Source organism: Anomaloglossus baeobatrachus, chromosome 5, assembly GCF_048569485.1.
Source record: "Anomaloglossus baeobatrachus isolate aAnoBae1 chromosome 5, aAnoBae1.hap1, whole genome shotgun sequence".
NCBI lineage: Eukaryota > Metazoa > Chordata > Amphibia > Anura > Aromobatidae > Anomaloglossus > Anomaloglossus baeobatrachus.
Genome location: NC_134357.1, coordinates 71,358,774 through 71,376,595, shown reverse-complemented (window position 1 = coordinate 71,376,595; position 17,822 = coordinate 71,358,774). Strand labels below are relative to the sequence as shown.

Below are 17,822 nucleotides of genomic sequence, written 5' to 3'. Positions count from 1 at the left end.
AACCATTTAACTCCTTGAGAGGGGCAGATTGTAGTGGGTCCATCTATCAACCCTCACCTCCATTAGTCGATACAGAAGCAACTACTAGGAGAAAAAAAAAAAAGAAGACCGTCATTCTCAAGATAATTTACTGATCTCTGGTTGTCTGATCCCAAGAATGGGGCTCTGGAACTGGGGAACCACTCTCTGTAGAGCGCCTTCTTGACTTGGCTATGCTTGAATTCCGCTCCTTTCACTGTCTGCGGAACTTATGGAAATGGCCAAGTGCTCTACTCCTATTTTCAGCATTCCCGTAGACAATGAATGGGGTAAAGGCCAAGCATGGGAACCTCTACTCCATTCAAGAGCATGCTCTGCAGAGCCCCATTGTCAGGTTCGCTGCTGTGCCAGAGCAATCTGTTAGTTATCTTATGTATAGGGAATAACCTATTCTCCTGGGAATATCCCTATAAGGGTGCACCAAAGAGAACGCTCGGCGACACAACATCACCACCGTTTGGTAAAGCTTTACTGATTGGTGGTGGTTTAATAGCCTGTTTACACAGGCAGCCTAAAGTAAAGGATACGCACTGAGAGATCTGTAATAAATCCCTCAGTGCACGTAGGCTGCCGTGGTTCTCTGCAGTGAGAGTCCTGTTTACACATTCGAGAAGAATGATCTTTTATGCTGTGTGAAAGATCATTTCACCCGATGAACGAGCGGTTTGCTCAGTAATCAGGTATTTGGCAGCCTGTTTTACACTGAAAGATAGTTTTATAATGAACGTTCTTAAAGGGAATCTGTCACCAGGTTGTTGCACCTAATCTGAGACCAGCAAAATGTAGAGGCAGAGATCCCAATTCCAGTGATATGTCACTTAATGGGCTGCTTAGTGTAGTTTTGATAAAAACATTGATTTTATCAAAGTGACAGCAAACAGCTCAGTAAGTGACACATTGCTGGAATCAGGGTTTCTGTCTCTACATTATGCTGGTGGGGGGGCAAAAACCTGGTGACAGATTTCCTTTAATAACACTTGTTCATGATTACCTTTCAGTGTAAATATAGCTTTAGCCCTCTCCATCTAAAGTGAAATTCCCAATGTGGCCACAGCTTCAGTACAGCCAGGCTTCATGCACAGCATTTTGCCGTGGTGTTGTTTTTTGGTTTTTTTTTTTGTTGTCTGTGGCATTAACAGTATTTTTAGGAATAAACTCCCTGCGGCCAGAGTCTACAATGGAATATAGAAAACACAAAGGGGGATATTTATTGGCTAATTGCTCCGGCTCTTTGGTAAATGTTCTGGCTGATTTAGTACCGTGCTTTTCTTCGGCGCTCCATTGGGAGACCCAGACGATTGGGTGTATAGCACTGCCTCCGGAGGCCACACAAAGCAATTACACTAAAAAGTGTAAGGCCCCTCCCCTTCTGGCTATACACCCCCAGTGGGATCACTGGCTCACCAGTTTTCTGCTTTGTGCGAAGGAGGTCAGACATCCACGCATAGCTCCACTGTTTAGTCAGCAGTAGCTGCTGACTATATCGGATGGAAGAAAAGAGGGCCCATATGGGGCCCCCAGCATGCTCCCTTCTCACCCCACTTGTGGTTTGTAAGGTTGAGGTACCCATTGCGGGTACGGAGGCTGGAGCCCACATGCTGTTTTCCTTCCCCATCCCCCTGAAGGGCTCTGAGGAAGTGGGATCTTACCGGCCACCAAGCCCTGAGGCCGGGCTCCATCCACAGACCCATAGAACCTGCTGGATGCGGAGCGGGAGTGCCGTTCAGGGACAAGGCCCTGCAACTTTCAGGTACTCTGTGTCCCCGTATGGCAGGCCACTCACACCCCAGGCTTGCTGGGTGTGCTAGTGCGCCGGGGACTGTAGCGCTGTGCGCTGGGCTTATAGTCCCCGCAGATTACTGGGGGACTTTATGTGTGTGGATCGCCGCGGCGGCGCAGCTGCGACTTGTAGTGCGCCGGGGACGCGCCGACCGTGCTTTTACGGCGGCGGCGCTTCTAACTTTAGTCCCCGGCTTTCTGCGGCCTAGCTCCGCTTCGTTAACGCCCCCCACCCTGTCAATCAGGGTAGGGGAGAGACGTTGTTCAATCGGCAGCGCCGAGGGCTGGAGCACGATTTACATGCTCCAGCCCTCTCACTGAGCACAGTAGGACACAGGCTTCGCGCTTTTTTCTCTGTGCACGCCCTAGGCCCGCCCCCAGGCTTGCAGCTCCCCAGGACGCCGGCAGCCATTATACACATGCAGTCTGGCTGGAGAACGGACGCAGGCTCTGGGGGACCCAGGCTAGGGGTTTCTGGCGACCACACACCCGCGCTAAGCGGGCGGTAAGCAGAACATACGTGCGGCCCCACTAGTGCCACAGTGTTATATTTTTCGCTGTACCATAGACACTGCTGTGTCTAGATATATTTATATACTGCACTGTAAGGTCGCTTCTTGGCTGTACACCCTATATTGCTTTGAGGAGACAACAGCATGTCATCCGCAAAACGCAAGGGTGCCAAGGCACGGGCTGTATACACTGCTTGTACAGCATGTGGGGCTAATCTACCAGCAGGCTCCAACGACTCTCATTGTGTGCAATGTTCAGTCCCAGTGGCACTTCGTCAGCCAGAGCCTATTGTGGTGGTAGCCCAGGCAGAGGCGCCTGTGAACCCTGCCCCGGTGACGGGGACAGAATTTGCAGTCTTTGCTGATAAAATGTCTGTGACTATGACAAAAATCCTGGAGACCTTGCAGTCCAGGCCAGTTGCTCAGACCATAGACACTGCTGTGTCTATGTTCCCCGGTCCCCCTCAGTTGGAACTAATCCGTACTTCAAGGGGGTCCCAGGCATCACAGGCTGAGGGCTCTGACTCCGATGACAGTCCCAGTCCGCCTAAGCGAGCTCGCTGGGAGAGACCCTCCACGTCATCACGCGGATCAGGGTCTCAGCGAGAAAGGTCCCTATATGAGGGTTCAGAGGTGGGTGATCAGGAGTCTTGTCCTGACGCCGCACTCAATTTGGATACGCCAGATGGTGACGCCATGGTAAATGACCTTATAGCGGCCATCAATAGGCTGTTGGATATTTCTCCCCCAGCCCCTTCTGCAGAGGAGGCAGCTGCACAGCAGGAGAAATTCCATTTTCTGTATCCCAAGCGTAAATTGAGTACTTTTCTGGACCACTCTGACTTCAGAGAATCCATCCAGAAACACAATCCCCTGACGTGGTCAAACGCTGGACCCAGTGTCCAAAAGTGGACCCTCCAATATCCAGGCTTGCAGCTAGATCCATAGTTGCAGTGGAGGATGGGGCTTCACTTAAAGATGCCAATGACAGACAGATGGACCTTTGGTTGAAATCTGTCTATGAAGCTATCGGCGCGTCGTTTGCTCCAGCATTCGCGGCCGTGTGGGCGCTCCAAGCTATTTCAGCTGGTCTGGCACAGGTGGACTCTCTCATACGTCCAGCAGTGCCGCAAGTGGCGTCCCTAACTACGCAAATGTCTGCGTTTGCGACCTACGCTATCAATGCGGTACTGGACTCTACGAGCCGTACCTCAATGGCATCCGCCAACTCTGTAGTTTTGCGCAGAGCCTTGTGGTTAAAGGAATGGAAAGCAGATTCTGCTTCTAAAAAATGTTTAACCAGCTTGCCATTATCTGGAGACAGACTGTTTGGTGAGCAATTGGCGGAAATCATTAAACAGTCCAAAGGTAAGGACTCCTCCTTACCCCAGCCCAGATCAAGCAAACCTCCACAGAGGAAGTGGCAGTCAAAGTTTCGGTCCTTTCGAGGCTCGGGCAAGCCCCAATTCTCCTCGTCCAAAGGGACTCAGAAAGAGCAAAGGAGCTCTGATTCCTGGCGGGCTCACTCACGCCCCAAGAAAGCAACCGGAGGTACCGCTTCCAAGGCGGCTGCCTCATGACTTTCGGCCGCCTCCCTCCGCATCCTCGGTCGGTGGCAGGCTCTCCCGCTTTTGCGACATTTGGCTGCCACAGGTCAAAGACCGGTGGGTAACAGACATTTTGTCTCACGGGTACAGGATAGAGTTCAGTACTCGGCCTCCGCCTCGGTTCTTCAGAACTTCCCCACATCCCGACCGAGCAGATGCCCTTCTGCAGGCGGTGAATTCTCTAAGAGCAGAAGGAGTGGTGGTCCCTGTTCCTCTTCAGGAACGAGGTCAAGGTTTTTACTCCAATCTCTTTGTGGTGCCAAAAAAGGACGGCTCATTCCGTCCTGTTCTGGACCTAAAACTGCTCAACAAGCATGTGAACGCCAGGCGGTTCCGGATGGAATCCCTCCGCTCAGTCATTGCCTCAATGTCTCAAGGAGATTTCCTAGCATCAATAGACATCAAGGATGCTTATCTCCACGTGCCGATTGCTACAGAGCACCAACGCTTTCTACGCTTCGTGATAGGAGACGACCATCTTCAGTTCGTAGCTCTGCCATTTGGTCTAGCGACAGCCCCACGGGTGTTCACCAAGATCATGGCGGCAGTGGTAGCAGTCTTGCACTCTCAGGGACACTGTGATCCCTTACTTGGACGATCTACTGGTCAAGGCACCCTCTCAAGAGGCATGCCAACTCAGCTTGACTGTTGCACTGGAGACTCTCCAGACGTTCGGGTGGATCATCAACTTCTCAAAGTCAAATCTGTCACCGACCCAATCACTAACGTATCTTGGTATGGAGTTTCATACTCTCTCAGCGATAGTGAAGCTTCCGCTGGACAAGCAGAGGTCACTACAGACTGGGGTGCAGGCTCTCCTTCAAAGTCAGTCGCACTCCTTAAGACGCCTCATGCACTTCCTCGGGAAGATGGTGGCGGCAATGGAAGCGGTTCCGTTTGCGCAGTTTCATCTGCGCCCACTTCAATGGGACATTCTCCGCCAATGGGACGGGAAGTCAACATCCCTGGACAGGAAAGTCTCCCTTTCCCAGACGGCCAAGGACTCTCTGCAGTGGTGGCTTCTTCCCACCTCATTATCACAGGGAAGATCATTCCTACCACCGTCTTGGGCGGTGGTCACGACAGACGCGAGTCTGTCAGGGTGGGGAGCAGTTTTTCTCCACCACAGGGCTCAGGGTACGTGGACTCAGCAGGAGTCCACCCTTCAGATCAATGTTCTGGAAATCAGAGCAGTGTATCTTGCCCTACTAGCCTTCCAGCAGTGGCTGGAAGGAAGGCAGATCCGAATTCAGTCGGACAACTCCACAGCGGTGGCATACATCAACCACCAAGGGGGGACACGCAGTCGGCAAGCCTTCCAGGAAGTCCGGCGGATTCTGATGTGGGTGGAAGCCACGGCCTCCACCATATCCGCAGTTCACATCCCCGGCGTAGAAAACTGGGAAGCAGACTTCCTCAGTCGCCAGGGCATGGACGCAGGGGAATGGTCCCTTCACCCAGACGTGTTTCAGGAAATCTGTCGCCGATGGGGAAGACCGGACGTCGACCTCATGGCGTCCCGGCACAACAACAAGGTCCCAACCTTCATGGCACGGTCTCGCGATCAAAGAGCGCTGGCGGCAGACGCCCTAGTGCAAGATTGGTCGCAGTTCCGGCTCCCTTATGTGTTTCCACCTCTGGCACTCTTGCCCAGAGTGCTACGCAAGATCAGATCCGATTGCAGCCGCGTCATACTCGTCGCCCCAGACTGGCCGAGGAGGGCGTGGTATCCGGATCTGTGGCAGCTCACGGTCGGCCAACCGTGGGCACTACCAGACCGACCAGACTTACTGTCCCAAGGGCCGTTTTTCCATTGGAATTCTGCGGCCCTGAACCTGACTGTGTGGCCATTGAGTCCTGGATCCTAGCGTCTTCAGGATTGTCCCAAGGGGTCGTTGCCACCATGAGACAGGCTAGGAAGCCCACGTCCGCTAAGATCTACCACAGAACGTGGAGGATATTCTTATCCTGGTGCTCTGCTCAGGGAGTGTCTCCCTGGCCATTTGCATTGCCTACCTTTCTTTCTTTCCTGCAATCTGGGTTAGAAAAAGGTTTGTCGCTCGGCTCCCTTAAAGGTCAGGTCTCGGCGCTATCCGTCTTTTTTCAGAGGCGTTTGGCACGCCTTCCTAAGGTGCGCACGTTCCTACAGGGGGTTTGCCATATCGTACCCCCGTACAAGCGGCCGTTAGATCCATGGGATCTGAACAGGGTACTAGTTGCCCTCCAGAAGCCGCCCTTCGAGCCTCTGAGGGAGGTTTCACTTTCTAGACTATCACAGAAAGTGGCTTTTCTGGTAGCGATCACATCTCTTCGGAGAGTGTCTGAGCTGGCAGCGCTATCATCCAAGGCTCCCTTCCTGGTCTTCCACCAGGACAAGGTAGTGCTGCGCCCCATTCAGGAGTTTCTCCCGAAGGTGGTATCCTCTTCATCTTAATCAGGATATCTCTTTGCCTTCGTTTTGTCCTCATGCAGTTCATCGGTATGAGAAGGATTTACATTTGCTGGATCTGGTGAGAGCACTCAGAATCTACATTTCCCGCACGGCGCCCTTGCGCCGTTCGGATGCACTCTTTGTCCTTGTCGCTGGTAAGCGCAAAGGGTCGCAGGCTTCTAAGGCCACCCTGGCTCGATGGATCAAAGAACCAATTCTTGAAGCCTACCGTTCTGCTGGGCTTCCGGTTCCATCAGGGCTGAAGGCCCATTCTACCAGAGCCGTGGGTGCGTCCTGGGCATTGCGACACCAGGCTACGGCTCAACAGGTGTGCCAGGCAGCTACCTGGTCGAGTCTGCACACTTTCACCAAACATTATCAGGTGCATACCTATGCTTCGGCGGACGCCAGCCTAGGTAGAAGAGTCCTGCAGGCGGCAGTTGCCTCCATATAGGGGAGTGCTGTCTTGCAGCTCTAACATGAGGTATTCTTTACCCACCCAGGGACAGCTTTTGGACGTCCCAATCGTCTGGGTCTCCCAATGGAGCGCCGAAGAAGAAGGGAATTTTGTTACTTACCGTAAATTCCTTTTCTTCTAGCTCCTATTGGGAGACCCAGCACCCGCCCTGTTATCCTTCGGGATTTTTGGTTGTTTTTCGGGTACACATGTTGTTCATGTTGAACGGTTTTCAGTTCTCCGAGGTTACTTCGGAGTGAATTTGTTTAAACCAGTTATTGGCTTTCCTCCTTCTTGCTTTTGCACTAAAACTGGTGAGCCAGTGATCCCACTGGGGGTGTATAGCCAGAAGGGGAGGGGCCTTACACTTTTTAGTGTAATTGCTTTGTGTGGCCTCCGGAGGCAGTGCTATACACCCAATCGTCTGGGTCTCCCAATAGGAGCTAGAAGAAAAGGAATTTACGGTAAGTAACAAAATTCCCTTCTTTTTGCACAAATATATGTGGCTTTTTGTTACGCTGCTGGTGCCACTTTTTTGAAAAATAGGCCCCACAGACTTGCTACTGTGTTTGCTCTTCGTTGGCTGAATCTCCTGTAATTTCATGTTTCTGTTCTTCCAGCCGGTTTTCATGCGGACGGACACAAAATCAAGTTTTCGGTGGAGAATCCGTAATCTTCCTTACCCAAAAGAAGTGTATAGCGTGACCGTGGACGGGAAGGAGCGATGCTGCGTCGTACGGACGACCAACAAGAAGTACGCTGCGAGTTACTCTGCTGTCTTATTTAGCATTAAATATGTTAAAGCAGCTCAGCTTCTCCATACTCCACGCTGTGTCCCCGATGGACTTCTGGCGACTCCTTCCATTGGGGGACATCATGCGAACGCTGCAGCCAATCAACAGCTGCTATTTGGCTGCAGCCTTCATATTCTTATTGAGATGGAAGATATTTGCTAGCTACAGCTCACACAGAATGTGAAGGCTGCAGCGGTCACGTGATGTGATGTGTCCCGTTCACCCCCCGAAAGTGAAGCCAAGAGTCCAACAGTACAGAGGAGTGGTGTCCTTTCAGTAGGTGAGGATCAATAATATTATATTCCCCAGTTATACTGCTTGTAAAGTGGTGTTCAACCCCTTTTAATTCCAAGACGAAGCTTGAGCATGTGACTCATATAATACATTGCGTATACAAGACACTGCTATAGTTACGCAGTTTGGTATGCCCCTTAGGGACAGGGCCTACACAGCTCTGTTACGAGGCAGGTTTGGGTGGTTTTAGGCCCCCAGTACTCATTAACACCTTGTAATCACATCAGAGCAGCGATGATCTCACAGTGGGAAACTCCTTCTCTAATTTAGGTGTTGCCGTCGGCATTGACCTTAACATCTAAGGCCGGTTTCACGCATCCGGCTTTTTGCCGGATCCGGCGCTCTCCCGTACAGATAATACAGTACAATGACAGCGCTGTAACTTCCGGGTCACATGCGCCGGTCACATGACAGCCTGTGACCGGCGCTTGTTGCTCTGTCATTGTACTGTATTAACTGTACGGGAGAGCGCCGGATCCGGCAAAACGGCAAAAAGCCGGATGTGCTGCTTTCACACATCGGTTGTTTGTCATCAGGCACGATCCGGCGAAAAAACGCATCAGTTGCATCAGTTTTTTTTCCATCAGTTCCTTCAGTTTTTTGATGGATCCGTTGTTACTGAGCATGCTCAGTTCAAAAAAACGGATCCAGCGTCCATTGGCTTCCATTATAAAACATGCCGTACGGCGGCGCGATGCGTTTTTTTTGCCGGAGACAAAAAAAAACGTTCCCCCTCAGCATTCCATCCATCCAGCCGCCAGAGAACAAATTTTGCCAGATTTGGCAAAAGCCGGATGGAACGCAAGGCCATCAGGCACTAATAGAAGTCTATGGGGGAAAAAACTCATCCGGCAGCAACAGACGCCGGTTGCGTTTTTACATGTTGTTTTTGTTATTGCACCTGATGGCAAAAAACTGATGTGTGAAAGCAGCCTAAGCGGTAGTGTCCATCAATGGTGGCTGCACCCACCGCTCACGGATTGCACTATGGCCATAGGAAAGGGGTTGTCCTGCTATTATTACCTGGGGAAGATGCAGGTATAATGTGGTAGCACATGGTGCCCTTTCAGATGATCACTCCAGAATAGGAGCTGCTATTAGTAACGACTCTCCTCTTACCCTAGTGTCCGGCATTGGGCTCCTGAGCTGCAGAAATCCTTCTCTGCCATCTATAGGCTTGCATGGGCTGGAGTTGTCCTAATACTCTAACCACACATAGGAACTCAAGGACAAGGCCATGAACTACCATTTCTAGACAATCCTCAGGATTCATAACCAAATTCTGTGTTTATAAATGGAATCCACAACACAAATGTGAACAGGGTTTTAAACATTTTACCTTTTTAGCGTCTCATGGGATCTCCAGCGAGGGCTCTCCTGAGAAAACTTTTGATACTTACACAACACAGAATTTTTTATATTTTATGGATGAACCTGAACATTTGTGATCTTGCACGTCCAAGGATAATCTGATGCGTCACAATAGTATTTGATCATTCTGCACATTTGTCCTTGGAACAATAGAGGGCGCTGTTGGAGAGGAGGCCACAGAGGAAGGAACGAGCTCTCCTTCCAATGAATCCGAGAAGGAATTGCTTGTACTATAGTAATAATGTGAGTCCGAAATATATATATAATGTGTATGTATGTTATACATTATCCCACCGCTCTGTACCATTAATTACCTGTAATTAAAGAAACCGTTCCTACCCATAATTGCCCATAAGTAGATAGAGGCCACTGTCCATATGAGCCTACACCGGTTTGGACCACCAGAGTTTGTCATCAAGGTCCTCTGTCCTGTAGAGCGTAAGCTCTTATGGGCAGGGACCTCACTTTTGAATTAACCATTGCTGACAAACAGAGGAGAGGTCCCTCCAGATAAGTTCTGGTGGTCCCATTTCTGGAGCAATCATTTTTATAGTTTACTACCTAGTGATGTCAGCACTGGATTGCGTGATGGACTTTATCCAATTTACCCAGTAATGTCATTTGTTTAGTAAGTGGAAATACAGTGCTATGCAGAAGTTTGAGCACCACTGGTCAAAATGTTCTTGTGAACAGTTAATCAAGTTGAAAATGAAATGATCTCTAAACGGCATAAAGTTAAAGATGATACATTTCCTTTATATTTTAGGTAAGAACAAAAAAAAATATTTTCATCTTTAACATTTTAGAAACTACAAAAATGAAAATGGGCCAATGCAAAAGTTTGAACACCCTTGGAGATTTGTGTGCTCTGATAAGGCTAGTTTCACACTTGCGCTATTTTGACGCAAATGGAATCCATCACTAATGTAGTACAGTTCATTTACAGTGGAAGCGCGACATCATGTGGATACAAGCGGGTACTGCTTGACACACTCACGCGGCATAGTAACGCGCTTCCAATGTAAATAAATGAACTGTACTACATTAGTGACGGATTCCGTTTGCGTCAAAATAGCGCAAGTGTGAAACTAGCCTAACTTTGACTCTCATTTCAGACCTTAATTGGCCTGTTAGGTTTGTGGCTTGTTCATTATCATAGTTAGGAAAGGGCAGGTGATACAAATTTCACAGCTTTATAAAAAAACAAGTTTCCGCTAACCTTGTGCAAATACAGTTAGGTCCAGAAATATTTGGACAGTGACACAAGTTTTGTTATTTTTGCTGTTTACAAAAACATGTTCAGAAATACAATTATATATATAATATGGGCTGAAAGTGCACACTCCCAGCTGCAATATGAGAGTTTTCACATCCAAATCGGAGAAAGGGTTTAGGAATCATAGCTCTGTAATGCATAGCCTCCTCTTTTTAAAGGGACCAAAAGTAATTGGACAAGGGACTCTAAGGACTGCAATTAACTCTGAAGGTGTCTCCCTCGTTAACCTATAATCAATGAAGTAGTTAAAAGGTCTGGGGTTGATTACAAGTGTGTGGTTTTGCATTTGGAAGCTGTTGCTGTGACCAGACAACATGTGGTCTAAGGAACTCTCAATTGAGGTGAAGCAGAACATCCTGAGGCTGAAAAAAAAGAAAAAATCCATCAGAGAGATAGCAGACATGCTTGGAGTAGCAAAATCAACAGTCGGGTACATTCTGAGAAAAAAGGAATTAACTGGTGAGCTTGGGAACTCAAAAAGGCCGGGGCGTCCACGGATGACAACAGTGGTGGATGATCGCCGCATACTTTCTTTGGTGAAGAAGAACCCGTTCACAACATCAACTGAAGTCCAGAACACTCTCAGTGAAGTAGGTGTATCTGTCTCTAAGTCAACTGTAAAGAGAAGACTCCATGAAAGTAAATACAAAGGGTTCACATCTAGATGCAAACCATTCATCAATTCCAAAAATAGACAGGCCAGAGTTAAATTTGCTGAAAAACACCTCATGAAGCCAGCTCAGTTCTGGAAAAGTATTCTATGGACAGATGATACAAAGATCAACCTGTACCAGAATGATGGGAAGAAAAAAGTTTGGAGAAGAAAGGGAACGGCACATGATCCAAGGCACACCACATCCTCTGTAAAACATGATGGAGGCAACGTGATGGCATGGGCATGCATGGCTTTCAATGGCACTGGGTCACTTGTGTTTCTTGATGACATAACAGCAGACAAGAGTAGCGGGATGAATTCTGAAGTGTACCGGGATATACTTTCAGCCCAGATTCAGCCAAATGCCGCAAAGTTGATCGGACGGCGCTTCATAGTACAGATGGACAATGACCCCAAGCATACAGCCAAAGCTACCCAGGAGTTCATGAGTGCAAAAAAGTGGAACATTCTGCAATGGCCAAGTCAATCTCCAGATCTTAACCCAATTGAGCATGCATTTCACTTGCTCAAATCCAGACTTAAGACGGAAAGACCCACAAACAAGCAAGACCTGAAGGCTGCGGCTGTAAAGGCCTGGCAAAGCATTAAGAAGGAGGAAACCCAGCGTTTGGTGATGTCCATGGGTTCCAGACTTAAGGCAGTGATTGCCTCCAAAGGATTCGCAACAAAATATTGAAAATAAAAATATTTTGTTTGGTTTATTTGTCCAATTACTTTTGACCTCCTAAAATGTGGAGTGTTTGTAAAGAAATGTGTACAATTCCTACAATTTCTATCAGATATTTTTGTTCAAACCTTCAAATTAAAGGTTACAATCTGCACTTGAATTCTGTTGTAGAAATTTCATTTCAAATCCAATGTGGTGGCATGCAGGGCCCAACTCGCGAAAATTGTGTCACTGTCCAAATATTTCTGGACCTAACTGTAAAAGAGCCATGGGTTTTTCAAAGCAGCTGCCTAGCACTCTGAAAATCAAAATGGTGAAGGCCCACAAAGCAGAAGAAAGCTAGTAGAAAATAGCAAAGCATTTTCAAGTTGCCCTTTCCTCAGTTCAAAAAGTAATTCAGAAATGGCACTTACAGAAACCGTGGAGGTCAGGATAAGGTCTGGAAAACCAAGCAAAATTTCTATGAGAGCTGCTCGTAGGATTGCTAGAATGGCAAATCAGAACCTTCACTTCACTGCAAAAGTCCTTCAGGAAGATTTAGCAGACTCTGGAGTTGTGGTGCATTGTTCTACTGTTCAGAGACACCTACAGAAAAATGGCCTTCATGGAAGAGTCATCTGAAGAAAACCTCTCCTGCATCCTAACCATAAAATTTAGCATCAGAAGCAGGGCTGTGGAGTCGGAGTCGTGGAGTCGGAGTCGGAGCTCATTTTGGTGGAGTCGGAGTCGGTATAAAATGCACCGACTCCGACTCCTAAAATATATAATAAATTGGGGACAGGAGTGCAATGCAGAATGTGCTGAATATTTTACTAAATAACAACATTTAGTATAATGCTTATATTTAAGTGAAAAATTTATTGTAGTACAATGTGAACATCAGACATTTAATTGTTTTTATGATACAATAATCAAGATATTTGGATAGAACATAAAATATTTATTGGAATACAACTTTAGAACACAAAAAAACTAATAAATTGTAAATATGTAATATATATAATATATATATATATATATATATATATATACAGTGTATATACACACACACAAGATATATATGTAATCTACTGTATATTACATAGTGTATTACATATTTACAATTTGTTACAGTTTTTTGTGTTCTAAAGTTGTATTCCAATAAATATATTTTATGTTCTATCCAAATATCTTGATTATTGTATCATAAAAATTATTAAATGTCTGATGTTCACATACACATATTCATGTACTACAATAAATTTTTCACCTAACTATAAGCAATATATGTCGGAGTCGGAGTCGGAGTCGGAGTCGGTGCAAGAGAATTTGAGGAGTCGGAGTCGGAGTCGGAGTCGAAGGTTTGGCTTACCGACTCCACAGCCCTGATCAGAAGTATGCAAAATAACATCTCAGCAAGACTGATGTATTTTGGAAACAAGTCGTGTTAACTGATGAGGTTAAAATAGAACTCCTTGGCCACAATGATCAAACCAAATGTTTGGGGAAAAAAGGAGACAGAATGTCATGACAAGAACATATCGTCAACCATTAAGCATGGGGGTGGATTAATCATGCTTTGGGTTGTGTTCTATCCAATGGCACTGGGAACATTTCATGGGTAAAGGGAAGAATGGATTCAATTAAAGTTTTAACAAATTCTTCAAGCAAACATAACACCATCTGTAAGAAAGCTGAAGTTGAAAAGAGGATGACTTCTACAAATGGATAAGGATCCTAAACACAATTCAAAATTCACATTAGCCTATGTCAAAAGGTACAAGCTGAAGGTTTTACAATGGCCCTCACAGTCCCCTGATCCGAACATCATTAAAAATCTGTGGCTAGACCGCAAAAGAGCTTTGCATGCAAGATAACCCGGGGCTCTTACAGAGGAAGAAGACTTTTCCAAGGAAGAAAGCATGAAAATCCCTCAAACAAGAATTGAAAGACTCCTGGCTGGCTACAAAAAGCATTTACTAGCTTTGATACTTGCCAGAGGGGGTTCTGCAGGGTACTAACCATGCAGGGTACCCAATATTTCTTCGGCGCTCCATTGGGAGACCCAGACGATTGGGTGTATAGCTACTGCCTCCGGAGGCCACACAAAGCATTACACTAAAAAGTGTAAGGCCCCTCCCCTTCTGGCTATACACCCCCCCCGTGGGATCACGGGCTGCTCAGTTTTCAAGCTTTGTGCGAAGGAGGTCAGACATCCACGCATAGCTCCACTGTTTAGTCAGCAGTAGCTGCTGACTATATCGGATGGAAGAAAAGAGGGCCCATATTAAAGGGCCCCCAGCATGCTCCCTTCTCACCCCACTTTTGTTGGCGGTGTTTGTTAAGGTTGAGGTACCCATTGCGGGTACGGAGGCTGGAGCCCACATGCTGTTTTCCTTCTCCATCCCCCTGAGGGCTCTGGTGAAGTGGGATCTTACCGGCCTCCAGACTCTGAGGCCGGGCTCCGTCCACAGACCCGGAGATCCTGCTGGATACGGAGCTGGGTACCGTCAGGGACAAGGCCCTGCAACATTCAGGTACTCTGTGTCCCCGTACAGACAGGCACAGACACACTCCAGCGTTGCTGGGTGTTCTAGTGCGCCGGGGACAGTAGCGCTGCGCGCCTGGGTTTTACTCACTGCAGCTTAGCTGAGTGAGTGCATGTGTGGGGAACTACAGCGCCGGCCGCTCTGCGGCGCGGCTGAGACTTGTGGTGCGCCGGGGACTTCGCGCTGACCGTGCTTTTACGACGGCAGCGCTGTTAAATCTAGTCCCCGGCTTCTGCGGCCTAGTCACGTTCGTTCCCGCCCCCAGCCCTGTCAGTCAGGGAAGGGGAGAGACGCTGTACAATATCAGCGCCGAGGGCTGGAGTCTTATTTACATACTCCAGCCCTCTCACTGGGCACAGTGGGGCGCCAGTTTCCCGCTCGTTGTCTGCACACGCCCACGGCCCGCCCCTCTTCACAGGACGCCGGCAGCCATTCCTGCACGCTGTCTGAGCTGGAGAACGGACATAGCCCTGGGAGACCCAGACAGGGGATTCTGGCGACCACACACCCGCTATTCAGCGGGCGGTAAGCAGCACCTAAGTGCTGACCCCACTAGTGCCACAGTGTTGTTTTTTTGTGTACTTTTGTTTGTACATATATATATATATATTGCACTGTACGGTCGCTTCTTGGCTTATACCCCTATATTGCTCTGAGGAGACAACAGCATGTCATCCGCAAAAAGCAAGGGTGCCAAGGCACGGGCTTCATATGCTGCCTGTACCGCATGTGGGGCTGATCTACCGGCAGGTTCCACTGACCCCCATTGTGTGCAATGTTCGGTCCCTGTGCCACTTCGTCAGCCGGAGCCTATGCTAGTAGTGGCCCAGGCAGAGACGCCTGTGAACCCTGTCCCGGTGACGGGGACAGAGTTTGCAGTTTTTGCTGATAAGATGTCTGTGACTATGACAAAAATTCTAGAAACCTTGCAGTCCAGGCCGGTCACTCAGACCATGGGTACTGCTGATTCAATGTTCCCCGGTCCCCCTCAGTTGGAACTAATCCGTGCTCCAAGGGGGTCCCAGGCATCACAGGCTGAAGGCTCTGACTCGGACGACAGTCCCAGGCAGCCTAAACGAGCTCGCTGGGAGAGACACTCGGCGTCATCACGCTGGTCAGGGTCTCAGCGAGAGGATTCTCTGTATGATGAGACAGAACTAGGTGATCAGGAGTCTAATCCTGAGACCGCTCTAAACCTGGATACCGCTGATGGTGACGCCATGGTGAATGATCTTATAGCGGCCATCAATAGACTGCTGGATATTTCTCCTCCAGCGGAGGAGGCAGCAGCACAGCAGGAGAAGTTACAGTTTAGGTATCCCAAACGTAAATTGAGCTCTTTTCTGGACCACGCGGACTTCAGAGAAGCAGTCCAGAAACACCATGCTTATCCAGATAAGCGTTTCTCCAAACGTCTTAAGGATACACGTTATCCCTTTCCCCCGGACGTGGTCAAACGCTGGACCCAGTGTCCAAAGGTGGACCCCCCAATCTCCAGGCTTGCGGCTAGATCCATAGTTGCAGTGGAAGATGGGGCTTCACTTAAAGATGCCAATGACAGACAGATGGACCTTTGGTTGAAATCTGTCTATGAAGCTATCGGCGCGTCGTTTGCTCCAGCATTCGCAGCCATGTGGGCACTCCAAGCTATTTCAGCTGGTCTGGCGCGGGTGGACTCGATCATACGTCCATCAGTGCCGCAAGTGACGTCCTTGACCTCACAAATGTCTGCGTTTGCGACTTACGCTATCAATGCGGTCTTGGATTCTACCAGCCGTACGTCAATGGCGTCCGCCAACTCGGTGGTTTTACGCAGAGCCTTATGGTTAAAGGAATGGAAAGCAGATTCTGCTTCCAAAAAATGCTTAACCAGTTTGCCATTATCTCAAGACAGGTTGTTTGGTGAGCAATTGGCGGAAATCATTAAACAGTCCAAGGGTAAGGACTCTTCCTTACCCCAGCCCAGATCAAGCAAACCTCAGCAGTGGAAGGGACAGTCGAGATTTCGGTCCTTTCGAGGTTCGGGCAGGACCCAATTCTCCTCGTCCAAAAGGACTCAGAAGGAGCAGAGGAGCTCAGATTCCTGGCGGACTCACTCACGTCCAAAGAAAGCAGCCGGAGGAACCACTTCCAAGCCGGCTGCCTCATGACTTTCGGCCTCCTCTCTCCGCATCCTCGGTCGGTGGCAGGCTCTCCCGCTTTTGCGGCATTTGGCTGCCACAGGTCAAAGACCGGTGGGTAGCAGACATTTTGTCTCACGGGTACCGGATAGAGTTCAGTTCTCGTCCTCCGCCTCGGTTCTTCAGAACTTCCCCACATCCCGACCGCGCCCATGCTCTTCTGCAAGCGGTGTGCGCTCTAAGGGCAGAGGGAGTGGTGATCCCTGTTCCTCTTCAGGAAAGAGGTCAGGGGTTTTACTCCAATCTATTTGTGGTGCCAAAAAAGGACGGCTCTTTCAGTCCTGTTCTGGACCTAAAACTGCTCAACAAGCACGTGAAAACCAGGCGGTTCCGGATGGAATCCCTCCGATCCGTCATTGCCTCGATGTCTCAAGGAGATTTCCTAGCATCAATAGACATCAAAGATGCTTATCTCCACGTGCCGATTGCTCCAGAGCACCAGCGTTTTCTACGCTTCGTTATAGGAGACGAACACCTTCAGTTCGTAGCCCTGCCATTTGGTCTGGCGACAGCCCCACGGGTTTTCACCAAGGTCATGGCAGCAGTGGTAGCAATCTTGCACGCTCAGGGACACTCGGTGATCCCTTACTTGGACGATCTACTTGTCAAGGCACCCTCTCAAGAGGCATGCCAACACAGTCTGAACGTTGCGCTGGAGACTCTCCAGACTTTCGGGTGGATCATCAACTTTTCAAAGTCAAATCTGTCACCGACCCAATCGCTAACATATCTTGGCATGGAGTTTCATACTCTCTCAGCGCTTCCGATGGACAAGCAGCGTTCACTACAGACAGGGGTGCACTCTCTCCTTCAAGGCCAGTCGCACCCCTTAAGACGCCTCATGCACTTTCTGGGGAAGATGGTGGCAGCAATGGAGGCAGTCCCGTTTGCGCAGTTTCATCTGCGCCCACTTCAATGGGACATTCTCCGCCAATGGGACGGGAAGTCGACGTCCTTGGACAGGAAAGTCTCCCTTTCCCAGACGGCCAAGGACTCTCTTCAATGGTGGCTTCTTCCCACCTCATTATCACAAGGAAGGTCCTTCCTACCCCCATCCTGGGCGGTGGTCACGACAGACGCGAGTCTGTCAGGGTGGGGAGCAGTTTTTCTCCACCACAGGGCTCAGGGTACGTGGACTCAGCAGGAGTCCACCCTTCAGATCAATGTTCTGGAAATCAGGGCAGTGTATCTTGCCCTACAAGCCTTTCAGC

At 48.9% G+C, this 17,822-nt stretch overlaps 1 protein-coding gene across 1 annotated transcript in view; it reads left to right on the top strand.

The window, feature by feature from the left end:
• The window catches only part of DPCD (deleted in primary ciliary dyskinesia homolog (mouse)), a 79,603-nt gene that overhangs the window by 31,387 nt on the left and 30,394 nt on the right, over positions 1-17,822 (top strand). The window contains exon 4 of the mRNA XM_075348588.1: positions 7,446-7,579. Within this exon, the coding sequence (XP_075204703.1) occupies positions 7,446-7,579 (134 nt within the window). The remainder of the gene's footprint in view (positions 1-7,445; positions 7,580-17,822) is intronic.